At 47.1% G+C, this 26,552-nt stretch overlaps 3 protein-coding genes and 1 long non-coding RNA gene across 4 annotated transcripts; 1 reads left to right on the top strand and 3 right to left on the bottom strand.

Annotated features, from left to right (window-relative positions):
- Positions 1-3,829: 3,829 nt before the first annotated feature.
- On the bottom strand, positions 3,830-7,264 carry LOC120665148. The gene is made up of 4 exons (XM_039944609.1): positions 6,814-7,264; positions 6,268-6,706; positions 5,158-5,288; positions 3,830-4,656 (listed from the first exon to the last, which is right to left on the bottom strand). The coding sequence occupies exons 1-4, from the start codon at positions 6,931-6,933 to the stop codon at positions 4,168-4,170; spliced, it is 1,179 nt and encodes a 392-aa protein (XP_039800543.1). The 5' UTR covers positions 6,934-7,264; the 3' UTR covers positions 3,830-4,167.
- A 7,925-nt stretch (positions 7,265-15,189) lies between these two features.
- Positions 15,190-15,562, bottom strand: LOC120665149. Its single transcript, XR_005671109.1, has 2 exons — positions 15,498-15,562; positions 15,190-15,419 (listed from the first exon to the last, which is right to left on the bottom strand). It is a non-coding gene; the product is annotated as an uncharacterized LOC120665149 (long non-coding RNA).
- Positions 15,563-16,433: 871 nt separating this feature from the next.
- LOC120665150 lies at positions 16,434-17,672 on the top strand. The gene is made up of 2 exons (XM_039944610.1): positions 16,434-16,887; positions 16,975-17,672. Exons 1-2 carry the CDS (start codon positions 16,741-16,743, stop codon positions 17,302-17,304), a joined length of 477 nt encoding a protein of 158 aa, XP_039800544.1. The 5' UTR covers positions 16,434-16,740; the 3' UTR covers positions 17,305-17,672.
- A 6,349-nt stretch (positions 17,673-24,021) lies between these two features.
- Positions 24,022-25,151, bottom strand: LOC120665151 (RING-H2 finger protein ATL74-like). The gene has a single exon (XM_039944611.1). The coding sequence runs from the start codon at positions 24,820-24,822 to the stop codon at positions 24,184-24,186; it is 639 nt and encodes a 212-aa protein (XP_039800545.1). The 5' UTR covers positions 24,823-25,151; the 3' UTR covers positions 24,022-24,183.
- Positions 25,152-26,552: the final 1,401 nt, after the last annotated feature.

The following is a 26,552-nucleotide window of genomic DNA, read 5'->3' on the forward strand; positions in this document are numbered from 1 at the left end:
GAAATCTTCTGTCTCAACAGAGATCGGTAGTGACAATATGATATTTGCATCTTCTTCATAGAATGTGTCTCGCACTGTTCATCCCAATCTTCAGTGACCGGATTAATCAACTCTTCAACTTTCTGGAGGATGGAGGCACCTTTTGGGGGTGATGACCCTTCTTGCATCCCCTCGGGGAATCCATGGTCCATGGATCCTTCCGAATATTAATTGTCTTGCCATTACCAACCCTCCAAATCAAACCATCCTTCAAAAGTTGCAAACCCTTCAGAATACTTCGCCATGTATAGGACATTCCTCCCCTCGGCCTAGCTTCTAGTAAATTTCCTGTTGGAAAATATTTAGCCCGAAGGACTTGAGAGCATAAAGCATTTGGAACCATCAATAGTCGACATGCTTGCCTGGCTAACATAGCTATGTTAAAAATATGCAAATCTCGGAAGCCGAGACCACCATTCCGCTTTGTTCTTGTAATTTTCTCCCAGCTTACCCAATGAATCTTATTTTCTTTGTCCTGTTGATTCCACCAGTATCTCCCAATCATTGAAGAGATCTGTTCGCACAAACCTTTTGTTAGGTCAAAACATGACATGGCATGCGTTGGTATAGCTTGTGCTACCGCTTTAATCATGATCTCCTTCCCTGCTCTGGATAGGAGTTTCTCTTGCCAACCTTGAATTCTTGCCCAAATTCTTTGCTTGATGTACTGGAACATGTGCTGCTTATATTTTCCAATGTATATTTGCTGGCCAAGGTACTTTTCATTTTTTGCAGTATGCTCGGCACCCAGCGCTGTCAATACTTGATCCCTCACATGTTTTGATGTATTAGGGCTGAACATGATGGATGTTTTTTCCTTATTTACCATTTGACCTGACCAATGTTCGACAAGGCGGTGTTCGCGGCCGCCTAGGCGCGCCTAATCGCTGGGCGGAGGGGTTCCGCCTCGCCTAGGGGGTAGGCAGTACCCTAGGCGTTGTGGGTGGGCTGGGACGGCGGCGGAGGCTCGGATGTTAGTTGCTTCAGCGGCGGGGACGTCGGCTCGTGGCGACGGCGGAGAAAGAGGCAGGGATGGGCCGCGGGAGAGGCTAGGGCAGGCAGCGGCAGCGGAAGAGGCTGGAGCATCGAATCCGTGCCGGCGAGGGTGACGGCTGTGGAGGAGGAAGCATGGGCAGGTGCGGGCAGCGGCCTGTACAGCAGAGGAGGCAGAGGCGAGCGTGTGGGTGGTGGCGGCCTGGGCAGTGGAGGAGGCAGGGGCGGGCGGGCGGGCGGGCAGCGGTCTGAGCAGCAGAGGAGGCGACGGGTGGAGGAGAGGAGAGGTGGGGAGCATCGAATGGATAAGGTGGAGCTAGGTTTAGGTGGGATTGAGATTTGGATTGGGCTGGTTTGATGAGCCTTCTATCCAACTTTAGACTCATTTGTCTCCAGTTTTTCTTTTCTTTTAGAGATGTAACTGATATGCAACACTGCCTAGAAAACCGCCTAGGCTCGCCTAGGCTCTAGGCGGTGGGTCACCGCCTAGAGACCGCCTAGCGCCTAGCCTAACATTGGACCTGACACATCCTCATATAAACTTGCGAGAAAAGCTTGAGAGAAATGGAAGGTGGGGTAGGGAAAGAAAAGAGCCGTCGTCCACCCATCTCACCCATGCCACCAGCTCTGGTGATGTCCGCGGCCTGCCACCCGGACCCCGGAGCTTCAGAAGCTGCTGTATCCCACTAGGCCACCATGCGAGTCCAGTTCGTCCTTCTGCTGCAAAAGTTGCCACCTGATCTGGACATCTGGCCTCCACTCCCCACCCTAGCTGCAATTTGATTTTCCCCCCTTTTTGTCGGCAAGTCTTTATCCAAAAAAATGAAAAAAAAAATAGATCTACACGAATAAACATTTTCGAGATTCTTACCAGACCTAAAGGCATTGTTCTTAGCAGGTCGATGATTTACAGATTAATCAATAGTTGGATGATTTCAGACCAATGTTTTCCTAAACGTTAAACAGTCGGTCACCCTTTGTTTAGTATTTAGAACGCTTAAACAGTATTTACACGGAGTTAAACGGCCTAAACAGTTTGGCATATTAACGTTAAAATATATATATTTATGTACGTAAATGTCAAATATACTAGAAAATCTATATTTTTGCACATGTAAAAAGTAATTATTCTGTTAAATTATCTTTTTGGAAGAAATCTAAATCCCACAACATTTCATACACATACGGTGATACTTGGTTCGGTATTGATTGTGGTACTTGTAATCCTCCTATTGACTAAATTATGAATTAAATGATATTTATCTCTTTTAATCATGATTAACTCGACTCTGTTTAGACGATTTAGACGGATTTTAATGGTTTAAACCGGTTTAAACGGCCCAATCGTTTAATTCATTGTTTAGGGCCTAAACGACACGGGTGATCTCTATTTACTGTTTAAACACTGTTTAAACAGACTAAACGGCCGTTTAGAGGAACAAAGTTTCAGACAAATATTTGGTAGCTATGAGGTTACCAACAAGGAGTACGGATATGATATCCCTAAAACCAAAAAAAAAAATGCAGAACAGAATTTTAGCAGATACAGCAACAAGTCACAAGTCATCCAATGCCAAGTTCTCACTTTAGCAGATCAACTGCACCTTTGGTCAGTACTGAACTGGTCAAGTAGAAGCAGCCAGGAAGAACATAATACCAGAAAGCTCAGTATAACAACTTTATGCCTGTCCCAAAAAAACCTAACCACAAAGGCCCTATTTAGTTCTCATCCCATAAACCCCGTAAATGCAATAAAAACGTCACATCGAATATTTCGACACATGCATAGAGTACTAAATGAAGTCTATTTATAAAACTTTTTGCATGGATGGGCTATAAATCGCAAGACGAATCTAATGAGCCTACTTAATCTATGATTTGCAACAGTGATGCTACAGTAACCATCCGCTAATTATGGATTAATCATGGATTAATTAGCATCATTAGATTCGTCTCGCGATTTACAACTCATCTGTGCAAAAAGTTTTGTAAATAGACTTCATTTAGTACTTCAAATTAGCAAGATTCTTTCGCAAAAAGTTTTGCGTTTCATCTAAACAGACCCTCTTACACATGAACTGTTGCGCACCAAATCTGAAGCCAGGCCGGTAGCTCCTGAACTAGGCCGGTGCATAATTGTATCAATGATTGGAGCAATCAGCCACTCTGGACTTCGATACAAGAACATACTAGGGACAACTCACAACACACTAGAGCATAATGTACAGCAACAGTTCATGGTAGTGCCTCAAAACTCAAATACAATATTTGGAAAAGTTATGGCCAAATGGAATGGGTATAAACAACATTAACTCAAAGACATTGATAGACCAATTAGAACCATCGTTGCAAACAGGTCGTGACATACATGTGCACACCAAGCAAAAGAAATTCAGAAGAAAAAAAACACACCCACCGAACTCTGTCTGTTCCACAGATCTTATCCATAGTGTGTCGATATAACATGAAATGGAAAGTGCGAAGATGCAAGAGAATGGGTGCAGGCATAATGCAAAAGGCAAACGAACAAACAGAGAAAGCGAAAAGGAAAAGGAATGCATGTGGCAATGTGGTGACCAGTGGAACTGTAGTATAAGGTCCAAAGGCCACCCACTAGCCCCTGCACCTGCACAACTCTAAAAGTGACAGTACAATGTGCATAGGTACTACCACAATTCAGACACAAGCTGTATCAAACATGTTTGAAGCACATTACGGATCTGATATGGCAGCTCAGCATGGCCTGTTTCCAACTAGTCCAAGCATGCAACATGCATGATTATGGAACTCAGAAATATGTGCAATAAAGAATGATTACCTCCATCGAATCAAAATGTGTGTTTTGGTCATATACTAAGAAACTGCGCTGTAGTGTTACAACCAGAAAATAAAATCAGAATTGCGCCACTAATGGTTTGTGTATCAGCTCAGAGGCAAAAGTAATAATGGGATACTATTGTACAAACCGTATGAAGAGAGGCAATCCTTCACTCGTCCAGGATATGGGTCACTTTGGCAAGCATGAGAAAATTCAGTGACAGGTTTAGATGGATCTTTCTTTGCTGCAAGTTGTTCAGATGGATGTATATCTTCTTTCTCATTTCACAAGTACATTTGACGTTCTGTTCAAGGAGCTTAGTCATCCCAATCAACATCCCAACCATCTTTGCTATTGATCTGTGATCTCAAAGACTGACCATTTGCTGAGACACTGCTAGTAGGTTTTTTATCTGATGGTCTTGCAGGTGCTTCTTCATCATCCCAGTCATCATCCCAGCCATCTTCCCAGCCATCCGTGGTGCTTGTGGTGGTGGCCACCACTGCAGAGTTTGGTGCTTGAGCTCCCATCTCAAGCTGCTGGTAAGGGACCCCATCGTTGCCTCTTCTCTTTGCAAACTTGCAGCAGGCGCACACAATGCCCACCAAAACAACAGTGAACACGAAAATGTAGGCTCCGTATATTGGATTCAAACGTGTTGCATAGGCTGCAAACATTTGAAACTGTTGTTGCAAATCAGAAACCGACTGCCTCTTTGCCAACTGCCTGATGTGTATGGAGCAGTTCTCATTTCCACCATGTAAAGTAATATTCCAACCATCTGGTCTGATATATGTAATGTTCATCTGATTATATAAATTGGACCCAAAAAATTAGTGGATAAGAAAATAAAAACAACAACGCATATACTAAAATTTCGAACAAGAAAACCTGGAATACTAATTAAAAATGACCATTATTATATTAAGACAAACATGCATTTATCCTCTTATCTTGAAATATGATAAGCATGTTGTTGTGTCAGATATGTATGGAACAAAGACTCGACTTTTGTGTTCAAAGGCCTATTATAGTGTAATTAGTTTGGTAGACATATGTGACTTGTCAATTCCAAACAGAATGCACAGGATATCAACCCCCCAGTTTCCCACATGAACACATGAGGTAAGAATAGAGAACTATGTTAAGCCCTAAAGTAAAACCAACACATGCCACACCATATTTGACCCAGAAATGAGTTTGCAGTTGCCTGAGTCTGATCTACACCATCTGATTGACTACAATATGTAATACCTGTGTATTCAATGAAACGTGGAGCGGATCTTGTAAAAGACTAAATTGCATACCTGTCCAAAGGCACCATTGGCAAGATGTAGAGGCTTCTTATTAATATCTATATTTGACGGTTCTTTGACAGTAACGTTAATCTCATTCTGCCCTTCATTCTGGACAGTAATAACAAATGACCCAACTGAAGCTGCAAGGATAAACAAAAGGCCCATTTTATGTTCATGACAGTGTAGGTCGTACATATGTTACATAGTCAATACTATGATTTTCATTTCTGTCTATTGATATATCTGGAGGCCAAAGAAACAAGTCAAGTTTGTATCAAATAACTTCTTTATCATCCCTCAGAGAATCTCAGCTTATATATCAATAGTTGTTTTCAGCATTGGTTCAAATTTTTGGTGTTACTAGTTTTAGGAAACAAAACTGCCAGATCTACAAATTAAATTTGGACATAGCTATTAACCATTTAGTGTCATCTGACTTGTCCATAATGGCATGAATAGAAAAGGTGCACCCCTAGGGTCATGGTACAGTTTTTTTTTATTGTCACCGCCAGTGGGACCTGTGTCCTGATCTTCTGAGGAATGTAAGAGCAGTATATGAAAAATAAGATTTCTAGTAGGATGATGCACTTTGGTGGTAAACCATGGTATGACACATGAGAAATGCACTTTATAAACTCCATCAGTGGTTGGTTGGAGCATATTATGTTTACATTGGAAAATCTTTGAAATTTCTACAACTTAGGGATATCCCAACCTGTTAACTATCTTATGGCCTCACTGTTTTCTTGATTTAAGACAACTTGATTTTAGCTACAAAGATAATGTGAGGCATTTCCCACAAAAGATTAGCACAATCAAATATGCGACTAAGAATCTCGTGGTAAATACAATCACCAAATTATGTATGCAACAGGGAACACTAATAAAATTATTCTGAATAAAACACATGAAATGAATCCCGTGGCTTTTACCCTTGCCAAAGTTAAATAGAAGATACATTTGAGCCTTTATGAACTATCAATTCAAGCTAACATTCTTCTAGTTTCAGCTCAAACCTCAAACATTACTAACATGGCAATCTGATAACACAGAAAAATTCAGAATGCAATGGCCTAATGAATTATAGAACTGAATTTCCAGTAGGACTCAAGGCATTACCATTATCAGAAACCAGGCAAGCAGAGAATTCCTTTCCGGAGGAGCACTTATGTGAGGCACCACACTTCTCCATCACCTCCTTCATTTTATTCATCTCCTCCTTGTTCACCTGACTTCCTGTGTCCTCTGGGTTCGTCCCACCATTCACTTCACCTTCACCATTCGATCCTGGACCTCCTGGAGGAGGGTCCTTGTGCGAATCAGTCTCCTTCACTGGTGACGGCGGTGGCGGTGACACAGAAGCCTGAACCTCACCCCCTTCCTTTCCCTGCTCTGCCGAAGGTACCTTGGTATCGTTTGGCGGTGACGGTGCCGGCGGGGGCGGTTTCTGATGCTTGTGGCTCTCGCTTGTCTGCCCGGCAGCCGACGAGTGCCCAGATTCCTTCGGGGGGTCACCCTTTGGAGATCCGCCTGCAGCGCCGGTGGGTGCAGGGGCGTGCTGGAGAGATGCAAACAACCTCTGAATCCGAATTCTCTTTAAAATATTGATGACGACTTTGCACTAATCTAGCATGCTAACTTGGATTGCATGACAAGGTTTCTCACCTCGCCGGAGCTGGGCTTCCCGCCTTCCAGAATCCTCCTATCCGAACCCGAAGCAGTGTTAGGGAGCAGTGCCGCCGCGAGGAGGAGCACGACAAGCGCGGCGAGCCCGCGGGCCCCCATGGGCACGACCGCACGAGCCAAACCTGGCAGCGGGGCGGGAACCGAGGTCGTTGCCGCGTCGTCGACTCCGTCCGCACCGCGGAGACGGGCTATCACACCGGCCGCAACGCGCCGTCGGGTCGGCGAGAGATCCGAGATCCCCGGCGAGGGCGTGGCGGGGCGCGCCGGCGGGGCGGGATCTGGCAGGGGATCCGAGCCTCGACGACGCGTTTTCTGCCGCCTCACAGCTCGGGATTTGTTCGGTCCCTATCGCTGCAGACGAGGAGGATCTCGGGTGCGCCCGCGAAGAGGACGAGAGGAAGGAGATTTGGGAGAGGAGGCTTTCGCGGCTGCCGGCTTCGCTGCGGGCAAGTGTTGTTCGGCGCGGTCAGACTCGTGGCCCACGTGGACCGTGGACCGTGGTGGCTTGGTCTCCGTTCATTCAGTGGAAAATCCGTTCGAAGTACACACAACTTGTCTTGCGGTTTGGACCAAAACTTTGCTGAATTTTGTCGTCCAATCTGGGCCACTGGATGTCAACGTGTTAGAGAAGTCTGGGAATCTGCTATCCACTCAGGGAAAGAAAGAAGAACAAAAGGCCTGATCGATGCGGGACAAAGGCCCTGTTTGATACTCTATGTTAGTGTTAGATCAGAGCAAACTAACACTTAAATATTCAAATAGGTGTGTTAGTTTATGTTAAATGTAACTAATATTCCCCCCAACCCCCCTCCCAAAAATACTACCAGCTCTAAGATGTGTTTTTTGTGTTAGTTTTGGTGGGATCCAAAGAAAAAAGGAAAAATCTCACTGCTCGACGGTGATGGAGGCCGGGGGCGGGCGGCTGCGCGTGGTACAGGCTGCTGCGGTGAGGCGGCGAGCTGCAGGGCCGGACCGTCGGCGTCCTTGCGCGCGCCGGGGAACACGAGCGGCGGGGCCAAGGTGGCATGGCGGAGTGAACACAAGCGAGAGGAAGCCACAAAGTGGCCAGCCACAACAAATCCGACTGCAAAGGGAGTTAAATGGGTCAAATTATTGAAAAAGTGATTTTTTTGTCAAACTAACACTAACATCCAAACACCTCAAAGTGTTAGTGTTAGTTCTGTATTAGAAACTAACACTAACATCTAACAATGTTAGTGTATCCAAATAGTGTTAGTTGCCGTGTTGCAGTAGCAAGTAGTGCTATTTCAGGAATAAAAACGGGCTTCACAAAGCATCGGATTGCTTGCAGTTGTTGCAGCTGCAGCCTGCAACTTTTCGTCATGCTTTGCAAAAGCGCACGGAATTTCCCCTGCCCGGGAATGAGAGCGGCAGATCTAGAATCTCGTACAATACTGTGATGGTGCAGCCTTAAGGTGTTTGATCCCTTGCGTAGGAGTATGTCCCCTGAGTAACGCTTGCAGCCGGTGAGCGAAAGAGACCACGACGCCCCACCGGAACCGTTAACCGAGATGCCATTTTTTGCGACCATGCAGAGCTGCGAGCCTGCAAGACGGATCATACCCGTGCGTTTTCAGCTGATAATAATCCTGGCGATCCGTGCAGAACAAGCTCGATCGATCGGCAGTGCACCGATCCCTGCCGTCCTTCCCACGCCAAGCTCGAACAAGCTTTCGCGCAAAATATAGGCGTAGCCGCGGCACCGGGAGGGACCACGCTGGCCACAGCCAGCGTGCCTAAATACCGCGCGCGCACCTCGTCCGTCGACGGCCGGCGCGGCATCAGCGTCGGTGAAACGAAGCAGCTAGCATTGTCCAGCCACTTGCCATGGAGGAGGAGGGGAAACCAGGCGGCGGAGCCGGCGTGGCCGAGGACGCCATGTCGCGGTTCAGCCTGGACGCCAGCGCCGGGGGCCGCCACAGCACGCTGCTCGACGAGTACGAGCGCCTGGCGTTCGAGGCGCAGCTCAACCGGGCCATCGTCCTGCGCCGGTGCTACTCCGAGCCCAGCCCCGTCCGGGTCGCGCAGCCGCCAGCAGCTAGTGGTGATGCTCGCGCGCCCCGTGGGGCGCCGCCTGACCAGGAGGGAGAGGCGGCGGCGCGGCGCGGCGGGGGTGGCGGGAGGTTCTGGCGGCTCCACGAGGCGCTGGCCCGGTGGCTGGAGGCGCTGAGGCCGGTGCTCCGCTGGCTCAGGAGCGCGTGGGAGCGCCGGAGGAGGGAGGAGCCGGCGGCGGACGCGGCGCGGCGCCCGCCGCCGGCGGTGCCGCGGGTGCAGCTGCTCGACTACCTTCGTTAGCTGCTCATCCGCTTGATGTTTTGTGATGCGTGACGTCGGTAACCGATGAGCAAAGAGTCACTAGCATCTCTAAGATTTCATTCATGACTGTCCAAGCATGTGAAGTACTCTGCGACACGTGCCTCATTTGTTGAGAGGGTCAACTACTTCCTCGGTCCGCAAAAAAATACAATTATAAAATACATACTAGTTAAACTAGTTCAAGTTTGATTAAATTCACAATAAATATTAATGCTTATATTACCGCAAAAAATATTAATGCTTATATATCCAAATAAATTTATTTTTATATATTCTGTAACTAATATAGTGGTGCTTATTTTATATCATGAATGATATTATTTTTATATAATTTTAGTTAAAAGTTAAATTATTTGATTAAAAAATGAGAATTGAATTTTTAAAGGTGGATGGTGTAGGATCTAGGAAAAGAAAACGGAAAAAGAAGACAATTCTTTTATTTCAAAAAAAAAGAAGACTATTATGCCACCTTCATTTCGACCCACCTGAAAATGCTAGTTGCTATCAACCCATGCCTCTCCGCTCCTCTCATTCCCCCGATGGCGTTGACACGACTCACGGCTAAGGATGGTAACGAGTCAGGACTCTAATATTTTTTTTTCACAATCCAACTTGATCTTTAATATTTTTACCTTAAAATTGTATATGATTAGAGTCTGATTTTTTTAGAGTCTAGTTCTTTTAGGGTTTGTTTAGATCATTTTGTATTTTTGGAAGGGAATCTTCAACATTTGAAGTATTAAATGTAGACTAATCATAAAACTAATTACAGATCTCGTCTGTAAACTACGAGACGAATCTAATGAGCCTAATTAATCCATTATTAGAGATTGTTTACTGTAGCATTGCTGTAGCAATTTAGTGTCTAATCACGTCCTAATTAGGCTCATTAGATTCGTCTAGCGATTTTATGTCCATTTGTGTAATGCGATTTATTTTTCGACTACATTTAGTACACCATGCAAGCGATTTACAAAAAAATTGCATTTTACGTTTTGGATCTAAACAGGGCCTTAGAGCGGTCCATAGATTAGCAAGACTAAAAAGTAAGATCCTTTACTACCCCTACTCATGGCCAGGGTTTTTTTTACCGACCGGTGGGACAAAACCGCCGCCCACCGGTAGCGGTAAAACGGATCGGTTTGACCGGTTACCAGAAAAAACCGGTCAAATTCAAAATCCAAATCAAAAACTCATGTTCAATCGGTTCCTATCGGCTAGCCGACCGGTTGGACCGGTTTACCGGTCCGGTTTGACCGGTTACCGGTCGGTTTGAGTGGTAACCGGCCAAATTCAATTTTTTTCCTTTTTTGGTTTAGATTCAAATGCCCGCAAAGTATACTAAATGAATGTTTATATAACATGTTTTAGCCTAAATGAACCCTCCAACCCTTTTTTGTATTACTTTTACATTGTATTTGTATACTTTTGTATGTATACTTTTTTTTAACTTCAAATGCTCGCAAAGTATACTAAATAAATGAATATTTGAAAAAATTTGACACCATTAAATTCGTTGCAACCTGAAATACTTTTAGAAATTTTTGAGAATTTTTTATTTTTTGAAATTCAAATTTAAATTTTGAATTTGGGCCGGTTTGAAACCGTCCGGAACCGGAACCGGTCTGGACTGGTTTGACCGGTTACCGGTAAAACCGGACCGGTTCCGTCGGGATTTTTAACCCTGCTCATGCCCGAGCTACAGCCTCTCGCGCGCGGTCGGCTGTGCCCAGAAACTGCATTTGTCTTGGAATTTTCCACGAACGTGTGTTCTGTCCGTTCGTTGTAGACAGTAGACATGTAGTATTTGGACTTGAGAAAAATTTGTGAGATCTGATAATCTCAGCCAAGTTCCTAAACTTCTTAGGGTGAAACTTCGAATCCTGAGACATCTTGCCAGTCCTTTCCACACCAGATATTTTACTCGGGTTGCATGTCTTGACAGGAGCAGAGGAAGTAAAGTGCAATTGCCCAGGAACTCGTTCTTCTTTTTCTTCAAACTTGAGCACCCTTCTGGCTGCTCGCTGCCACTGGGTTATATCAGTTTACCACACACATGTTCAGTCAATAATTTATGAATCAAAAGGGTCCTTGTAGCATTCAGTGGTACAGAACATACTGTCTGTCATAGTATTCAGATCTTCACTCTCCTAACTGATAAGAACTCTGCAGTGATTTCACCAAAAGAACTCCACAATGCACAGAAAAGAATTACAAGCTCCATATTACGAGCTCTTTTTCTCGAATCATATTACAAGCTCTGAATGCACAGGACTTGTGTCAGCAGCCAAGAGAATTGTTACCCTATAATCTGAACTTGTGTGATCACATATATGTCTGCATTTTTTAAACATAGGAGACAAGGTCGACCAGCGGGATGTACTTGACACAGGCGAGGTCGATGATCTCTACCTGTCTTCAGCTCCCAAATGTTCTAGTGCGCACAGCGGCCCGTGCCCACGCGGTAGCCGACGGCTGTGATGAAAAGTAAGACGTCAAGATTCGTGTTCCTCTGTTGAGTGGTTACTGACTAGGAAGCTGTAATTTAAATCTAAGCTTCAGCGGTATGTTACAAAAGTCAAAGCGAGGAAGACGGTTTGTGTTGAGGAACTGCACTGTGGTGTATCCAGGTGGGAACGCGTAGACTTTTGGCTGCAGTCATCTGCTTGCTTCCAGAACGTTCTAACGTTTGGAGATGCAGAAATGCCGTCAAGCAATCCGATCTAGGGGGGGAACGAGAGTCAGAGCGTGACACTGGAGGCGGCTGCATGGAAGTAGGAATGAGATGGAGAAGGTAGAAGAGGGAGCTGTTCATCGGTCTGGAAAATCGATATCGAGTTGAAGAGGTGAGAAGGTTGTACGGTTCTATATTTTGCGGATACACTGTGAATTTGTGCGAGGTTCCACGAATCCAATCAAAGCAGGGTGTCATAGCGGCTATGGAGATCAAGTCGACCGAAGGATATATGGGATAATGTGGCGAAATTTATGTTCCACAGCCTAGCACGGAAGATCGCCTGGGTGGTCGTGAGCAGCAGATTGTGCATTGCCCGGTGACAGAGGCATCGCTTACAGGCAAGAAAAGCTATGGTAATTTGGAGGTAATTTAGCATTTTGCTGGACTTGTGTGATGCAACGAATTCATTTGCTGATGGTACGCAGTAGGCGGCCAATTAGTGGTGCAGATGCAAATGCTCATACATTTTTGGGAACTAGGATGCTTTGCAGTGGTTCAAGGCATGTTTAGTCCTGGTGTGCATATACATGTATAGTATGTAGTTACTACATGACACAATTGTGGTAGTTTAAGTTTAGCTTATACGGGTTTATCCAGTTCACTGGTATTCCTAGACTACCTACTGCAGCAGCAAACAACTAAAATGAAAAGATTGGTTTTTTATTTCATCTGTTTAAGACCTATAGTGATCATGCCTACAGATTTTAGGATGAATCTTATTCGATCTTGATTATCATAAAGGAGTACTTTATGGCTATTTAATTTATAAGGGCATATGAGCATACTATTAGCCATTGCTGCATTTCTTTGCTAATTGGGCATAAGGCCCTCCAACTTGTACTTTTGTATTCATTTTGTTTATACTCTTGTTCTTCCAAATTCCTAAATCATTGTAACATTGCTGGGAGATAGGTCATCATTTTTGGATGGCACTGTCAGGTCTGGAAGTACATTGGTGTTGGTCAGCTCAACATTGCAAGAAAAAGAGTGCTGAGGTATAGTCCAATATTGAAGTGCACATATTGTGCGTGATCTCCATTCTGCCACTATATCTTTCTATATCTAATAGCTGAGATTATTAAATGTTGGTCTGATTGAATGAAACAATTCTTATCCTGATGAAACAATTAGTTTGTTGTAGTGGAATACTTTCTTATCTGTGCTTGCATTTTCATGCCTAGAATAAAACTTGCTGACCTATTACTACTTACTTTGCTAATTGTGCTTGCAATCAGATTGTTATTTTCATGTTGTGTAATTTTTTTAATTTTGGCACAGTCAATCCTACCACAGTGCCTCTTGCAGGCCTGAAGCCTGATGGTTGCATGCAGTCATGCAGATCCTTGCCCTACGGTATCCAGAAGGCAGGAAAGCCAAAGATATTCTGGTGGTTTATTTAATTGATGAAAATAGGCATCATCTCACAAAGCCATTTATGGATATCTCTTGCCTGAATGCCTTGTATGGGATGAAAAAAGAGATATAGATTAAGCCTAATTGCCTTGTATTGTTTCCTTTTGCTTCAAGTAGATTGATGTATTGTTTCCTTCTGAACTTCCATAATGCAATGATCTCTGCTATTTGTATCTACTAATCAATTTGTGAAAGAAACAAAGATGGCAGATTCTTACTTTCAGTTTTGGTTAACTGCAAGAGCGAGATTGTATGATCATGTGTTATTTTTGGACTATGGATCATGTGTTATTTTTTGTATGTTTTAAATTTATCCGTAGCGTTAGCACGGGCATACTTACTAGTAAGCACCTAAAGCACCACCACTGCTGTCAACAAAATATCCGCTTGATCAAGAAGCCTGTGTCTGGTATAGCAGAAACTTTGTCAAGCATTTGAGACACCAGCTCCTGGCCCGTCACTGGTGGAGGGCGCTCCCAACTCTGCTGAAAATACTTGAATCAGGAAGGCATCAACTGACTGACGAGCCAATGGAAGCTGGCTAATCAAGTAGAAAAACATCACTACTTCACTATCGAGAGTTCCACCGTTCATGTAACAGCACCGATAATAGAGAGAAGATTGATTCATAGCATGAGGGAATACGTATATCATAATCCATACTTCTGTTGTTACTAAATAAATGAAGCACACCATAAGCTTAATACCTGTGGAGTGTAGAAGCTCTTATAGGGAATAACAAAACTGACGTCACTGAGCGTGGCTATCTTGGTGACCCGGCCCAACTTCAGATCAGTAGCAAAGACACCAATGCCACCATTCCAACAAATTAAACCAGCACCGCCCGCAAGGGCAGCAATACCCAAATCATAATCCAGGATCCAGAAGTTTGGCTGTAAAATGAAGTAGAGCCCATTCCGGATGAAGGCATTGTGCCCAGGCGATACATAGTTTCGGGGGTACAGTATTGGTACTGTAGCTCAAAATAGAATCCTGAACATCGTTCATGCTTCCTGACCCAATTCGACGAGCAAGACGAACCATGATGCACGATCAACACCTGCCGAATTGCCGGTTGAAAAATTGTTCCATTCAGACTGAACGGAAGTGCAGAACCATGCTGATGGGTGACGAATTGTTCAGGAAAGTGAAATAAGCAACGATGAATGAGATTTCTATGTATTACGCGTTAAGCAGACCTTCGAACGACTACACCATACTGAGTGGCATAGCTTGATTCATCATCACCGGCCGTAACTGCTCTGAAAATGGTGAAGCTTAACTTGCAATGCTTGTTTGCTGAACCTGAACCAGAGTCATTTTTGAGGAAAGAAATGTGCTCATGTTCAGTTCAGCACAACCAACTTCATTCCCAAGAGGCTCTGCCGAGCATGCACAGAAATTAAACTTTAGCAACTCAAAGTGGAAACCATGAACAGTGTCCATGTTTCCTGACCATATTCGATGAGTAAGACAAACCATGATCCAATATCAACAGTGTCCATGCTTCCTGACCTACAGAGTCTTGTCCCATTCAGATAGGAACACAAGTCCAGGACCATGGATGCTGATTCAAAATCAGGGTATCGAACTTCAGATATTGCAGCAAATTAAAAAAAAATTCTCACTTCAGATATACAAGCCATAAGAAGATGAATTATGCGGATAACATAAGTATATAAATTACAATGTACTAATTTTGTAATCTTCAATTTCTTGTGCCTAGATTTTTTTTAGAAAGAATAATATGCACATTCCAAGCTATCATTGCAAGCAGAAATACTGAAGAACATTTAACATTTAGTCACGGACCAAGTAAGGCAGTAAAATGTTAAGAGCTTACATACAGAACTGGTATAACTCAAAACCAACGATCAAGGTGAAACGTTAATAACAAACTACAGCTGAAACACTGAAGGCCAACAAGTCCAGTCCACGAGCATGCTAAAAGTGCTGTCACACCATAGCTCGCGTGCTGTTGACAATTGCTGCTACCCAGTTTTCCCTTGACCGAGAAGCTCCCACGAGGACCTTAAGCTTTTTCATGCGCCCGCGGAACCGGTGCTTGATCCCTCACCAGTACAAGCTGCTCCTAATGCTGCAGAAATTTACAAATTTTGAGAACATTAGTTGACTAAGGAATCAAATCTGCCCTTGATAAACACTTGTTTCTCACCAACTAAACAGTAGAAATTCACAGCAACAGCAAGAAACATCAACACTAGTACAAACTCTCAGTATGGTGGGTATCAAGATAAGCCCAATGCTCCACAGTACGGAAGGATTTCAGCATATCCAAGTCGATGACGCTCCTCGCAACAAAAGAAGACAGCTAGCTGAGTCAAAGATGCCAGATGATAATGCAGAAGCTTAATTGGCATGGACTTTCTCTCCTTCCCCACTTCTATGTCTTATCTTTTGGTTGTCATGCAAATCGGTTAATGTGGTTCTGAACCTACGTTTCTGTGAACTTTTGCTGTGGACAATGTGGACCTTTTTTTCGGCGACAGTGCTTCTGCTGCTCACCTCCAACGAGCCGATCTATCGCCGCTGCCCGCTGGAATACTGGAGATCTAATACACCCAAAGGAACAAGTATGAGACTGCAAATGGATGTGATGGGGCAGGAATTAACACACCACGGCTATGGCGTTCCGACCTTGGCGAACCGGACGCAGGAATGAATCTAACGACTGCACCCTCTTCCCTTTTTTTTAGAAGAGGACACTCCACCCTCTTCTGTTAGCTTCCGGATAAATTTAGAACAGTCCAGTACACGGCCCAATGCCATGTCAGGCCCATTTGCTAGCTTACCGGCCCTTTTCAAATGTGCAGCAGTGTGGATAGGTGTGAACGGTTCTGATTTTATTACAGTCTGAGCACCATCTGTAATTACGGGCCACATAGCTGATCCTCTTTACCGGTTGGGCCGTTCGCAAATCTTGGAATGCATCCAACGGCCAGGACATCGGGTGGGCACGGGCCGATACGCTCCAAAATGGGGTGGGCAGCTGAATCCGACGCGGTTATTGTGCGCACAGTGGTTCGTGCCCACCCGACGCCGAAGCGAGGAGACCCATGCCCACCCAACTGCTGAGCCGTTGGATGGACTTCAAGATTCGCGGACGGCCCATACCTAAGAGATGGATCGTCAATTAGAATCGTCATAACCGTGCGCAAATGAAAAATGCGTTCACACGGAGCCTCTGGCGCGTTCACACCAAAGCTGGTCCACTGTGGCGACAAGTCATCACCTCTCTCTAGATCCTTCTACCTGCGCCGGCGTCTGCTCTCCTGTACCTAGATCTTTCCGTCTCCGTCGCCCCCATAGCAAAGACACCTCGAGAAAATAAAGTATGGCGAGCACAAGCAGTGGCAGAAGCTCAACCCGATCCAGCGCTTGTGGAGGACGCGGCGGCGATGCGGATCGAGGAACTTCTTGGTCGGGAGGGGCCCCTGGAGTATGAACCAGCCGTGTACTGCAAGTGCAAGAAGAAAGCGCCGAGATGGATTTCCAGGAGCATTATGAACCCTGGGAGGAGGTACTATGCCTGCATCAACCGCCGGGTAGGTGCTTTACCTCCTGTACGAGAGTTGAATTTGGTTTTTTTTCCGGTTCAACCAAAATGTTGAATGTAGATCTGATTACTACAGGCGGGCGGATGCGATTTCTGGCAGTGGCATGATGAAGACAGCACTACCCCATTTGTGAAGCAATTGCTGATAGATTTGAGGGACAAGGTTTGGGCTTTGGCTAAAGAGAACGCAGAACTGAGAGATTCTTTTGCTGACGCGAGATCAGGAACGGAACAACAGCTTGTTGGGACACTGCAGTGGACTGCCTTGACGACAGCTCTAGCAGATAAGGAGTCCGAAGTCTTTTCATTAACTGGCAAACTGAAGAAATTAGAAACCCAAAGGCAATTACTAGTGGTAGCAATAATTGGCTGTATGTGTATTGTTGTTGGCATGCTGTTTACTTAGTACGCCCAGTAGCAGATCGAGCTTGGCTTAGTATGACGAGCAGAAAAAAAAAATATGAGCATGGACTTTAGTAGCTGGAACATGTAGCAGATGCAGGGGTCGCTTTAGTGCTGGTGAGTAGCCAAGTATATGCCTAGAAAATTTAGGGATGTTATGACAATGAACATGGTATGCGTATGTTCCAATTTGTTTAAGTTGTTGTCGGCAACGATGCCCTGTATTATAACACTGAGCCTTCGTTATAGCAATTCGAGTGGGCAGAACACATTGGCTTTGAAACAATGTTGTTGGTGCGAAATTCAGTAAAATGTAGTATTCGTAACAACTTGCAGCATTGTTGGTGCGAAATAACACGTAGCTCTTGTTTTTTGGTTTGAATACAACTTGCAGCATTCATTGATGCCCCCCCCCCCCTGATATTCGCATATGTCTGCCAATAATTGTCTGTAATGACAGACAAGATCCTACCCTTATTTTACTCATGGAAAAGGTGGTTTAGTATAAACTGGGACATATCCTAATTTCAAAAATGATGCATTACTTCCAATTTGTTCCCAAAAAGAAATGAATGTGATATTTGCAATTAACTCATAACCCAAGCAAGCATGTATAGAAGCCTACAAAAAAAGCCTCAAGTTCCGCCAGGAAAGGCGACTAAAAAAAACGTTGGAGGAAAAAACATTATCGTCAGGAGTTCCCATTTTATATTGAACTTATCTCTTATTCCTGCAGACATCATTTTCATTAAAGAATTGAGTAGCAGTCTGTTTTCTGGCCTTATATATAGAGTTGTTAATATAATTGGGCATATATATATATAAAGTTGTTAATATGATTAGCCATATATAGAGAGTTGTTAATATGCAGGGGTTCGGGTGGATGCGGGCGACCATGATGTGGTCCAGCATGACGTTGACAAGGTAACTCACTACACCATTCAGAAACAGAATAATAAAATCCACACGAAGATAGTTTAATTCCATTTCATCCACGGCAAGAGTATATGACTGATGGGTCTGGAATGGGTCTGAGATGTATTGTTGGAGTAGTGATGGTAGAACTTCACCCAAAATTTGAATGTTGCACTTGTAATTGTGTCAAAAAACCCAGAAAAGGACGGTAAATATGGTCAAACATGAGATTCCATAAGTAGTGTTAATTTCTCATGAAGAAAAAAGGAAAGTGTGCATCGAATCAATTATTTCCAAATGCGTTTTATAGAAAATAAAGAGCAGTGCACCCCCATACATACGAGTACAAAAGCAAAATGGTGGCATTTTAACATTATGGCCTTATTTGTAGGGGACGTCTGCGTAAATTCTAATTGCTGTAATTGTTTCGTTCTTGTAGCTTGAATCAGACGGACTTCTTCTAGCTCTGAGAAAAAATGGTACTTGCATATAGAAAAATGTTGTTATGGATTGGAGCATTGACTATTGATTTTCTTTCTATATAGCTGCCTCCTGACTACATATATTCATAAAATTATGGTGTGATTGTTGGACAGAAACAAAAAAGCTGGGACGTATCAATACATTGGAGGAGGAGGCAGGGTGGCCCTTAAAAAAAAAACAGTTGGTAAGATACATACTATGAAAATCGCAAACCTATATTCGTTCGTCATATAAATTAAAATGATTGTTTTCGGTGCAAGTGCATTGATATAAAAAGTCAGAATGCCATCTTGACGACTCATATATAGTGCTGAGATATATTGATTGGTTTGCGATCATTAAATTTCGACGTAGACGGATAAAGATCATTGCGCATTTTCAGGCTGCCATGATATAGCAAATATCGTCCATTTAAAAACTACATGTACATGAATAGTTCATGACTTCACAAATTTGTACTTCTTAAAACTTAGTAAAGACAATCCTTGTGATCAAAATAAATATTGTCAGAATGATATATAGCTACGAGCGCGATAACAAATATCATGCTCACACGGACTACCCGTATTGTGCGTACAGCTTCATAGCCATGCAGTCGCTACGCGTCAGACTTGTACAAAAATACAAGTAGAATAGTAAGTAAAGACGCAGAAAAGGAGCAGCTTGAAATGACATCACGAAAAAGGTCCATGGACATAAAGACCAAGTTGACATGTATAACGAAATACATCATAGATCAACAAGGAAGAAAAAGGTAGAGCTACATACGGTCCAGCACTATAATACATTATGTGAGTACAAAAAGTGCGCTGCATACTTCATTAACGAGTTTCAACGTCGAGTTCACAATAACCTCATGGCCGCCCGGTTCACCATCCCTGCTAGCCTCTGCCATCCCGATTTGTCCTGGCTCTTCCATATATCCCTTGTGTAGATTTGATCTGAAGAATCGCTTTGACACCGTCCTCTGATTGCATTCATGCAATCATCATCACCAAAATTCTACTTTACCCAATGATGAAAAACTGGAAAAACTACTCACCTCTTCAAGCCTATGTAAGATTTCCAATCGGACGAGCACCTCCCTCTTCGACCTTCACAGGCTCCTTCCTAGATCCCCACCGCCTCCACGCTTCTTGCGCTCTAACTCTCCCACTATACCCCCCCCCCCAACTGGAATGGCATCACCGCATTTTAGCGTCCGCATACAAGCGAATGTTCTGGAATCGGAAACATGTACCCATCCAAGTCAACGCGTTCCCACTTGCAATGGACACGGTTCTCACTACTTTGACTTTTGTGTCGTCCACCAGGAGATTAAAATTACAATGACAAGTTAGTACTCAGTAACCTCAAAGGCGCAGCGCACGAATCTTAGCGCGCCAGATTGGATCCCAGCCGTTGGCTACCGCGTGGGCACGGGCCGCTGTGCACACTAGAACATTTACACCTTCCTGCCGTGGCCTGTCTATGGGAGGACTCGCAACAACGCCGACTTCAACTGCCGCACGACCGCCTCCACGAGGTCTCCGTTGCTGGTTAGTGCTTCGCGGTGAACCGCTGTCGATCGCCCCCACCGTCGCCGGGTAGGGCTTCGCGGCGCTGCCTTCCGCCCCGGCCGCGACTGCCATTGATTGCTTCCACCAATGTGTTTGTCAACTGCACCGGAAATGTAGGCACGCAGCGGAGGAGAAGCTAGGGACTCTGGGATCCCGTCGCTGCGGCGGCACCAGGCAGTCTGTGACGGCGCACGGCGAGGCGCCCGACGGTTGTCTGCAGTCTATACTGGATCATGGGCGGGAGATGAGTCAACGAGAGAGCGTAGGAGATGAGCCAGGAGCTGCTGATACAAACAAGCTGAGCCGAGCTGCATCTTCGTGAAGGAAGAGCCGCTTACTGCGCCATCCGTCGGATTGGAGCGGGACGGCATCGGGGCCAGGGGAGCACGGAAGCTCCTGTGCGCCTGGGGTGCACCCAAATTTTTTTCCAGTAAGGTGAAAACGGCGTGGCACTTCTCTTCTCCCATTTCCTTTTCTGCGAGTGCGAGGGATCTAGCGCTTCCACTGCCGTACTGCACGCGCGGCGCTCCTGGAAGCGAAGCGTCCGCCCAAAACTGTTTTCACGGGTGACCGGAGGTTCCCCAACCCACGGTTGATTCGACCACTCGAGTCAGGTGCACAACTTCATGTGGTGGGTCCCATGTGCGACTTTGGGTCTGTTTGGCAGAGCTCCGTCTCCTCTAAAAGCAGCTCCGGCTTCGGCTCCTCGGGTGGAGCGGCTTCTTTGGTGGAGTTGAAGTCGTTTTGGAAAACGTTTGACAAAACGGTTTCAACCTATTTTTTATGGATGGATTGAAAAAGAAAATGTTCATAATACCCTTGTATTTTTTTTCTATTTTTACCTTTACTTCTCATTTCTTTTTTTCCTTTTATCCTTTCTCTCTATTTTCTTTTCTTTTACATCTTTTTCCTTCTTATCTCTTCGTTGTTCCTGCGCCGCCCGCCGCTTTGCTGCTCGGCATCTCGCGGAGCCACGCCGCCCGTCGCTGCGTTGTTCGGCCTCCAGCGCAGCCCCTGCCCCAGGCTCCCGCGCAGCCACGCCCCCCGCCGCTGCCCTGTTGGGCTCCCGCGCCGCTGCCCCGCCCGACCTCCCGCGCCGCTGCGCTGCTGCACGGCCTCCCGAATCCGGCCGCGCCCGCCGTCGCACGGCCTCACGCACTGCTGCGTCGCCGCACGGCCTCCCGCGGCCAACCGCGCCGGCCGCCGCACGGTCCCGCAGCCGGCCGCGCCACCCGTCGTGCGACCTCCCACCGCTTGGCCTCCAGCGCAGCAACACTCACGCAGCCGGCCGCGCCCACCACCGCGCGAGGAGCGGAACGAGCGAAGAGGCCAAGGGGGCAAATATAGCAGCGGGATGCGGGCGAGCGCCTGGAGCCGGACGGAGCCATAGTTTTGTGGCTCCGACACGCCCAATCCGCTCCAGAGAGCGGGATTTCAGGGGCTCCAAAGTTGGAGCGGTAGCAGAACAGACCGTTTGTGAGGGCTCCATGTGAAGCCCGTTTTGGAGCCAGAGCTAGAGCCCTCCCAAAGAGACCCTTTTATCTCCTCACGTCCTTCCCCTCCCCCGGCGCATCTCTCTCTTCCCGTTCCCTATCCTCTCTGTCTTCTCTCTTTTCTCCTTTTGATCCCGACAGCCTCCTCTAGGGCGAGCGGCGCAGAACGGCACCAGGGAGGACAGCACGGCGGTGGGCTCCGCTAGCAGCGTGGCAGAGAGGAGCAGCGCGGCGGGGAAGGCTCCTCTGGGCGCTCCCCAGGCGGCGGTGAGCCGTAGTGTTTTTTTCTATTTTATCTTTTTTTATTTTTCGATGTAAAATTTTTCCCCAAATTTCTCTTTGGTTTAGATTTGGATGCAAAAGTTTTTTCTTCAATAGTTTTTCAATTATTTTCTCAAACCTTTCTGTTTCAAACTTTTTGTCATCAAATTTTTATTTTTTTCTATCATCAACTTTTTTTTGAAAATTTTGCCTCAAGTTCTTTTTAATTTAGATCCGGATGCAAAAGTTTTTTTTCAAATTTTTTCGAATTTTTCTGAAATTTTTCTGTTTCAAACTTTTTCTCATCAAATTTCCTTTTTTCTCTCTTCAAAATATTTTTCTTAATTTTTTTTGAAATAAAACGATAAAATAATACTAAAATAGAAAAAAAGATAGTTGGTCGGAAAACCCTCCGTACGGTTGGCAGTAAATTAGAATGCCCCGAAGCGTCCTCCGTCCCAGGTCCCTCGGTAGTTCAGCCTCAGGAGCCGGTTCCTCCCCATGCGCGTCGCGTGAACGCCGGGTGACGAGGAGGGAGCACGCGCCGGACAGCTAGCCGTGGCCATCGGGTTTGGCGCGACGGAGTGATCCCGGCGGTTGCGGCAGCCGCGCGGTCGTCGGCGACGCTTCCAGGTTAAGGCATGCCGTGACTCACGCAGCGACCCCCGCATAATTTGATTTCGCACCGGTGGCTGTACCCCTGTACGTCCTGGTCGATTTTTGCCGACCGGCCGGCGCACGAATCCACAGCCACTCGCCGGCGACGAGCAACACCGATGCACATGGCCACATGGGCGTGTCTGGCGATATGCCTGCTCATAGGTATGCAACATTTTTTTGTACGGCAAGCCGCAAGCCTTCGAAGGTCGAACACTTCCGGCGAACAATCGGGCAGCTGTGATACATTGGACGGCAAGATGCTACGATGCTACAGCTAGCTACTCCAAGGAGCGACACCTGACCTGACATGCAAGCGGTGTCACTCGTCGCCGGATAGTATCGGACCATGCGGCCGCCAGGGTTCACCTTACCGACGGTAAAGCGATTTTCGCCAACTAGCGGTATCGGTAAACCGGCGGTAAATCGCCGAAAACCGCTAGAAACCGCTCGAAATGACAATTTAAATTCAAAAAACCGGTAACCGTTGTTTACCGACCGGTAATCGATGTTTACCGACCGGTAACCGTCGTTTTTAACCGGTAAACACCGTATGACTTTGGAAAATTAAAAATTTTGGCAGTATTTCACCGTAATTTTGTAAATATCATTACTGATGGTATATATCAAACAATTATATAACATTTACACATACATAGAATAGAAGTTTATATCCATAAAAATAGAAATTCACATCCATAGTCCATATAGATCATCACAACAATAGTCCATGCAAATCATCACAACCATAGTCCTCACAAACCATCATCGTCAATATATATAATACATAGTAGTGGTTTCCGGTCCAAATGAACAAATGAACAAATGAAAATATATGTACATATTTGAAATATGAACACACATATATACATATAGCTAAAATGAACAAATTAACATCCAACTACCATGAACAAATGGATCCATATAGTTAATATGAACACATGTTTTTGAATATAGCTACACAACAAACATCTAAAAATCAATGTAAAATCAAGAAATACTCACAATGCAGTGGTTTCCGGTCCAAACGCGCCGATTTCCGCTCGGAAAACGCCGAACACCGCTCGGGATTAGAGGATACCGCTCGGGATTACCGGTCCGAAAGTTTTTTTATTTTTTTGAGTGCCCAAACAGTCAAATATTTGAACATGTTCTATATTAGAATGATGTATGTCATCTCTACTTTCTTACCATATTTTTTCCTTTTTTATTTCAAATATTTTTGAAAATTTTAAATTCGGACGAAATTTTTCGAAATTTACCGCCGGTATGGGTTGCCGCCTAGTAGCGGTATCGGTAAAAATCGGCGGTAACCGGCTGTTACCGATCGGTAAGGAAAACACTGGCGGCCGCTAGGCTACGGAGATATTTTTACAGGAGCTTATCCACGCCACGGGCCCGGAAGTCCAGAACTGTACCTTTGCTTGGTCACTGGTCAGGTGTCGTTTGCTTGTGTTGCGCGCCTGCCTACCACCACTAGGCCTGCTCCGATTGCTCTGCTCCCCCCCGGGAGAATCAAGCGATGACCACGGCGATGGTGTCGCCATCCGGCCGACGCCGGCTCTGGCCCGCGGCGCCGGCCTTGGCGGCCGCGGGCTTGCTGCCGTCCATCACGGGGCGGCGGCACGTCGGGCAGGAGCCGCGGGACAGCAGCCAGGCGTCCACGCAGGGGACGTGGAACCCGTGCCCGCACCGCGGGAGCACGCGCACCGTCTCGCCGTCCGCGAACTCGCCCAGGCAGATGGCGCACACGTCCTCCTCCCCCGCCCCGGCGGCGGCGCCGCCTCCCTCCACGCCGCCGCCTCCGTACACCTCCACGGGGATGCTTCGCAGCGCGCGCCTCTTTATCCCGCGGACGCACGACGCGCCGCCCGACGCCGACGCCGACGCCACCCCGTCGCCGCTGCGGCCTCCGCCGTCCCCGGCCGCGCCACGGCCCCCGAACCGGAGCGCGCACCGCGCCAGCGAGTTGAGCCCGATGGCGAACAGCAGCGCGAAGAAGAGCGCCGCCAGGATGATCACCATGTTGGTGTCTAAGTTCGCGTCGCCGGGCTCCGGCCCCGCCGCGGCCGCCCCGTCGCCGCCGGTGCCGTTCGCGGCCCGCCTCGCCGCGGCCGCTGCCGGCGCGCTCGCCTCCGAGTCCCGCCGGTCCATGGCGCCAGCTGCTCACACTCTCTCTCGACCACTCAAGCGCGCACGCGCGGCACGAGTGCTCCTCCCCTCCCGGCCGTGGCGGAAGCAAGCGGCGAATAGGACGGGGGGCGATCGCGTTGCACGTTTCTGGGGTGGGGGATGTTGCTGCGCGAGTGTGCTTGTAAAGGGTCGATCCCGAGTTGCCCCCCGGCGCTAAGTTGTTGAAGGGATAGGGACACGGACGACGCGGGTGGTGCCGCCCCCCGCGCGCCCTTTTGGTTGCTTTGGAAGGCAGCGCTAGCCACGGGACCGGGCGCTGAGAGCGCGCTGGCCTAATTCCTTGCGTGCCCAGGGAGGAGACAAGGCCCCGCGGATTTGGATAGCCCGCTCGCTGGGCAGTGCGCCGGAGGAGTGAGGATGCACGCGCCCTGGTTCGTGGGCTCCGTTCCGCGCGGCGACCGTCCGCCCGCGGGTCCGTCACATCGGTCGCGCCCGGTGCGGCGTCAGGTCTGGTGCCTGGACCAGCGGCGGTTCTTCGGCCCCTGGTCGCTTCGTCCGCCGTCGCAGCCGCGGCGCAGCCGGGCACCCGGCGGAACGGCAAAAGCGCGCGCACTCCTGCTGCCCGTCACGAACTGCCCGCGTCGCGCTCGCTGGTAGTACGCGGGGATTTGCGTGCGCACTCTCTGGCGAGTGGCGTGCTGACGCCTGACGGCGTCCCGACTTGCTCTTCCACCACTTCGGGGATTCCTCCGGGTGTTTCCGAGCTCGCTCGCTCTCTTGCCTTTGGAGTGTTTGTTATTGAACGCTTTTCAGCTTTGGCGAGTGTTCGGATCATTAGATGTATGACAAGTCTTGGAAATAATGCATTATGCATGCAAGTGCTGAAGCCAAAAGCAGATACAGATAGGCAGATAGCACGCATCACTCGCCCGCCCTGCTGTTAGCTGGTGCACGTTGTTTTGTCCGAGCTTTGATTTTGGGATGGAAAAGGCGCGCGTGGCATGAGGATACCGTGTCGTGTGCGCGAGAGTAGAGAGGCACTGTTTCAGCAGAGCTGGTATTGTGTAGGTGTCACCTGCACATATGTTTCCAATCTACCAATACTTGTCTGGCTGCTCGGCACGGCCACGGCTACGTGTCAGTTTCTGATTAGATCTCACTCAGGAAATCGAGACGGGAGTTATCAGCAGCCACATGCCACGTAGCATCTCTTTTTTCAGAGTGGCGGTTGGCACACTGGTAGTATGATCGTCATATTGGGCAATTGTTTCTTTTGTAACGCGTGATTACCGAGTCTACATATTTATAAGAGTCTGGCGTGTCAACATTGCAACGGTGCACCCTGTATACATCGTATCGACCATGAAAAGCCGATTCTGCTCCGAATGGTAACATTGATTTCCAACAAATCATGCCCTTTTTGTCGTTGGGTGATGCAGGGACAGGATCACAGGGGCATGATCGCAACGAGAGTGGACGAGACAATGACATGCAATGAGAGCCAAGGACCCGCCAGAGAACACCAGCAAAGTTTTTTTTAAAAAGATGGAACAAGGACGCGGGGGGGGGGGGGGGGGGGGGGGGGGGCTGGCGGACTTACAGGGTATGCCACAGCATACCCTAAGCAGCTCACCCTAGCCCACCATGGAGGTTGGAATCGGCCTGCCTTGGCGCTTGGGCACAGATGCGCATGCACAGCTGCCTCACGGCCTTTCCTCGCGCTGGCTCACACCCCCAACTCCTCTCGGCGC

The sequence above is a fragment of the Panicum virgatum genome, chromosome 3N (assembly GCF_016808335.1).
Source record: "Panicum virgatum strain AP13 chromosome 3N, P.virgatum_v5, whole genome shotgun sequence".
Classification (NCBI taxonomy): domain Eukaryota; kingdom Viridiplantae; phylum Streptophyta; class Magnoliopsida; order Poales; family Poaceae; genus Panicum; species Panicum virgatum.

Excerpts from the sequence above, each read along its gene's own strand:
- LOC120665148 (XM_039944609.1), bottom strand. The coding sequence starts at position 6,933 with ATGGGGGCCCGCGGGCTCGCCGCGCTTGTCGTGCTCCTCCTCGCGGCG. Across the intron at positions 5,289-6,267 it reads TTGCCTGGTTTCTGATAATG|CTTCAGTTGGGTCATTTGTT; the intron begins GTAATGCCTTGA and ends TTATCCTTGCAG. Across the intron at positions 4,657-5,157 it reads CCAATGGTGCCTTTGGACAG|ATGAACATTACATATATCAG; the intron begins GTATGCAATTTA and ends TTATATAATCAG.
- LOC120665150 (XM_039944610.1), top strand. The coding sequence starts at position 16,741 with ATGCGGATCGAGGAACTTCTTGGTCGGGAGGGGCCCCTGGAGTATGAA. Across the intron at positions 16,888-16,974 it reads ATGCCTGCATCAACCGCCGG|GCGGGCGGATGCGATTTCTG; the intron begins GTAGGTGCTTTA and ends TGATTACTACAG.
- LOC120665151 (XM_039944611.1), bottom strand. The coding sequence starts at position 24,822 with ATGGACCGGCGGGACTCGGAGGCGAGCGCGCCGGCAGCGGCCGCGGCG.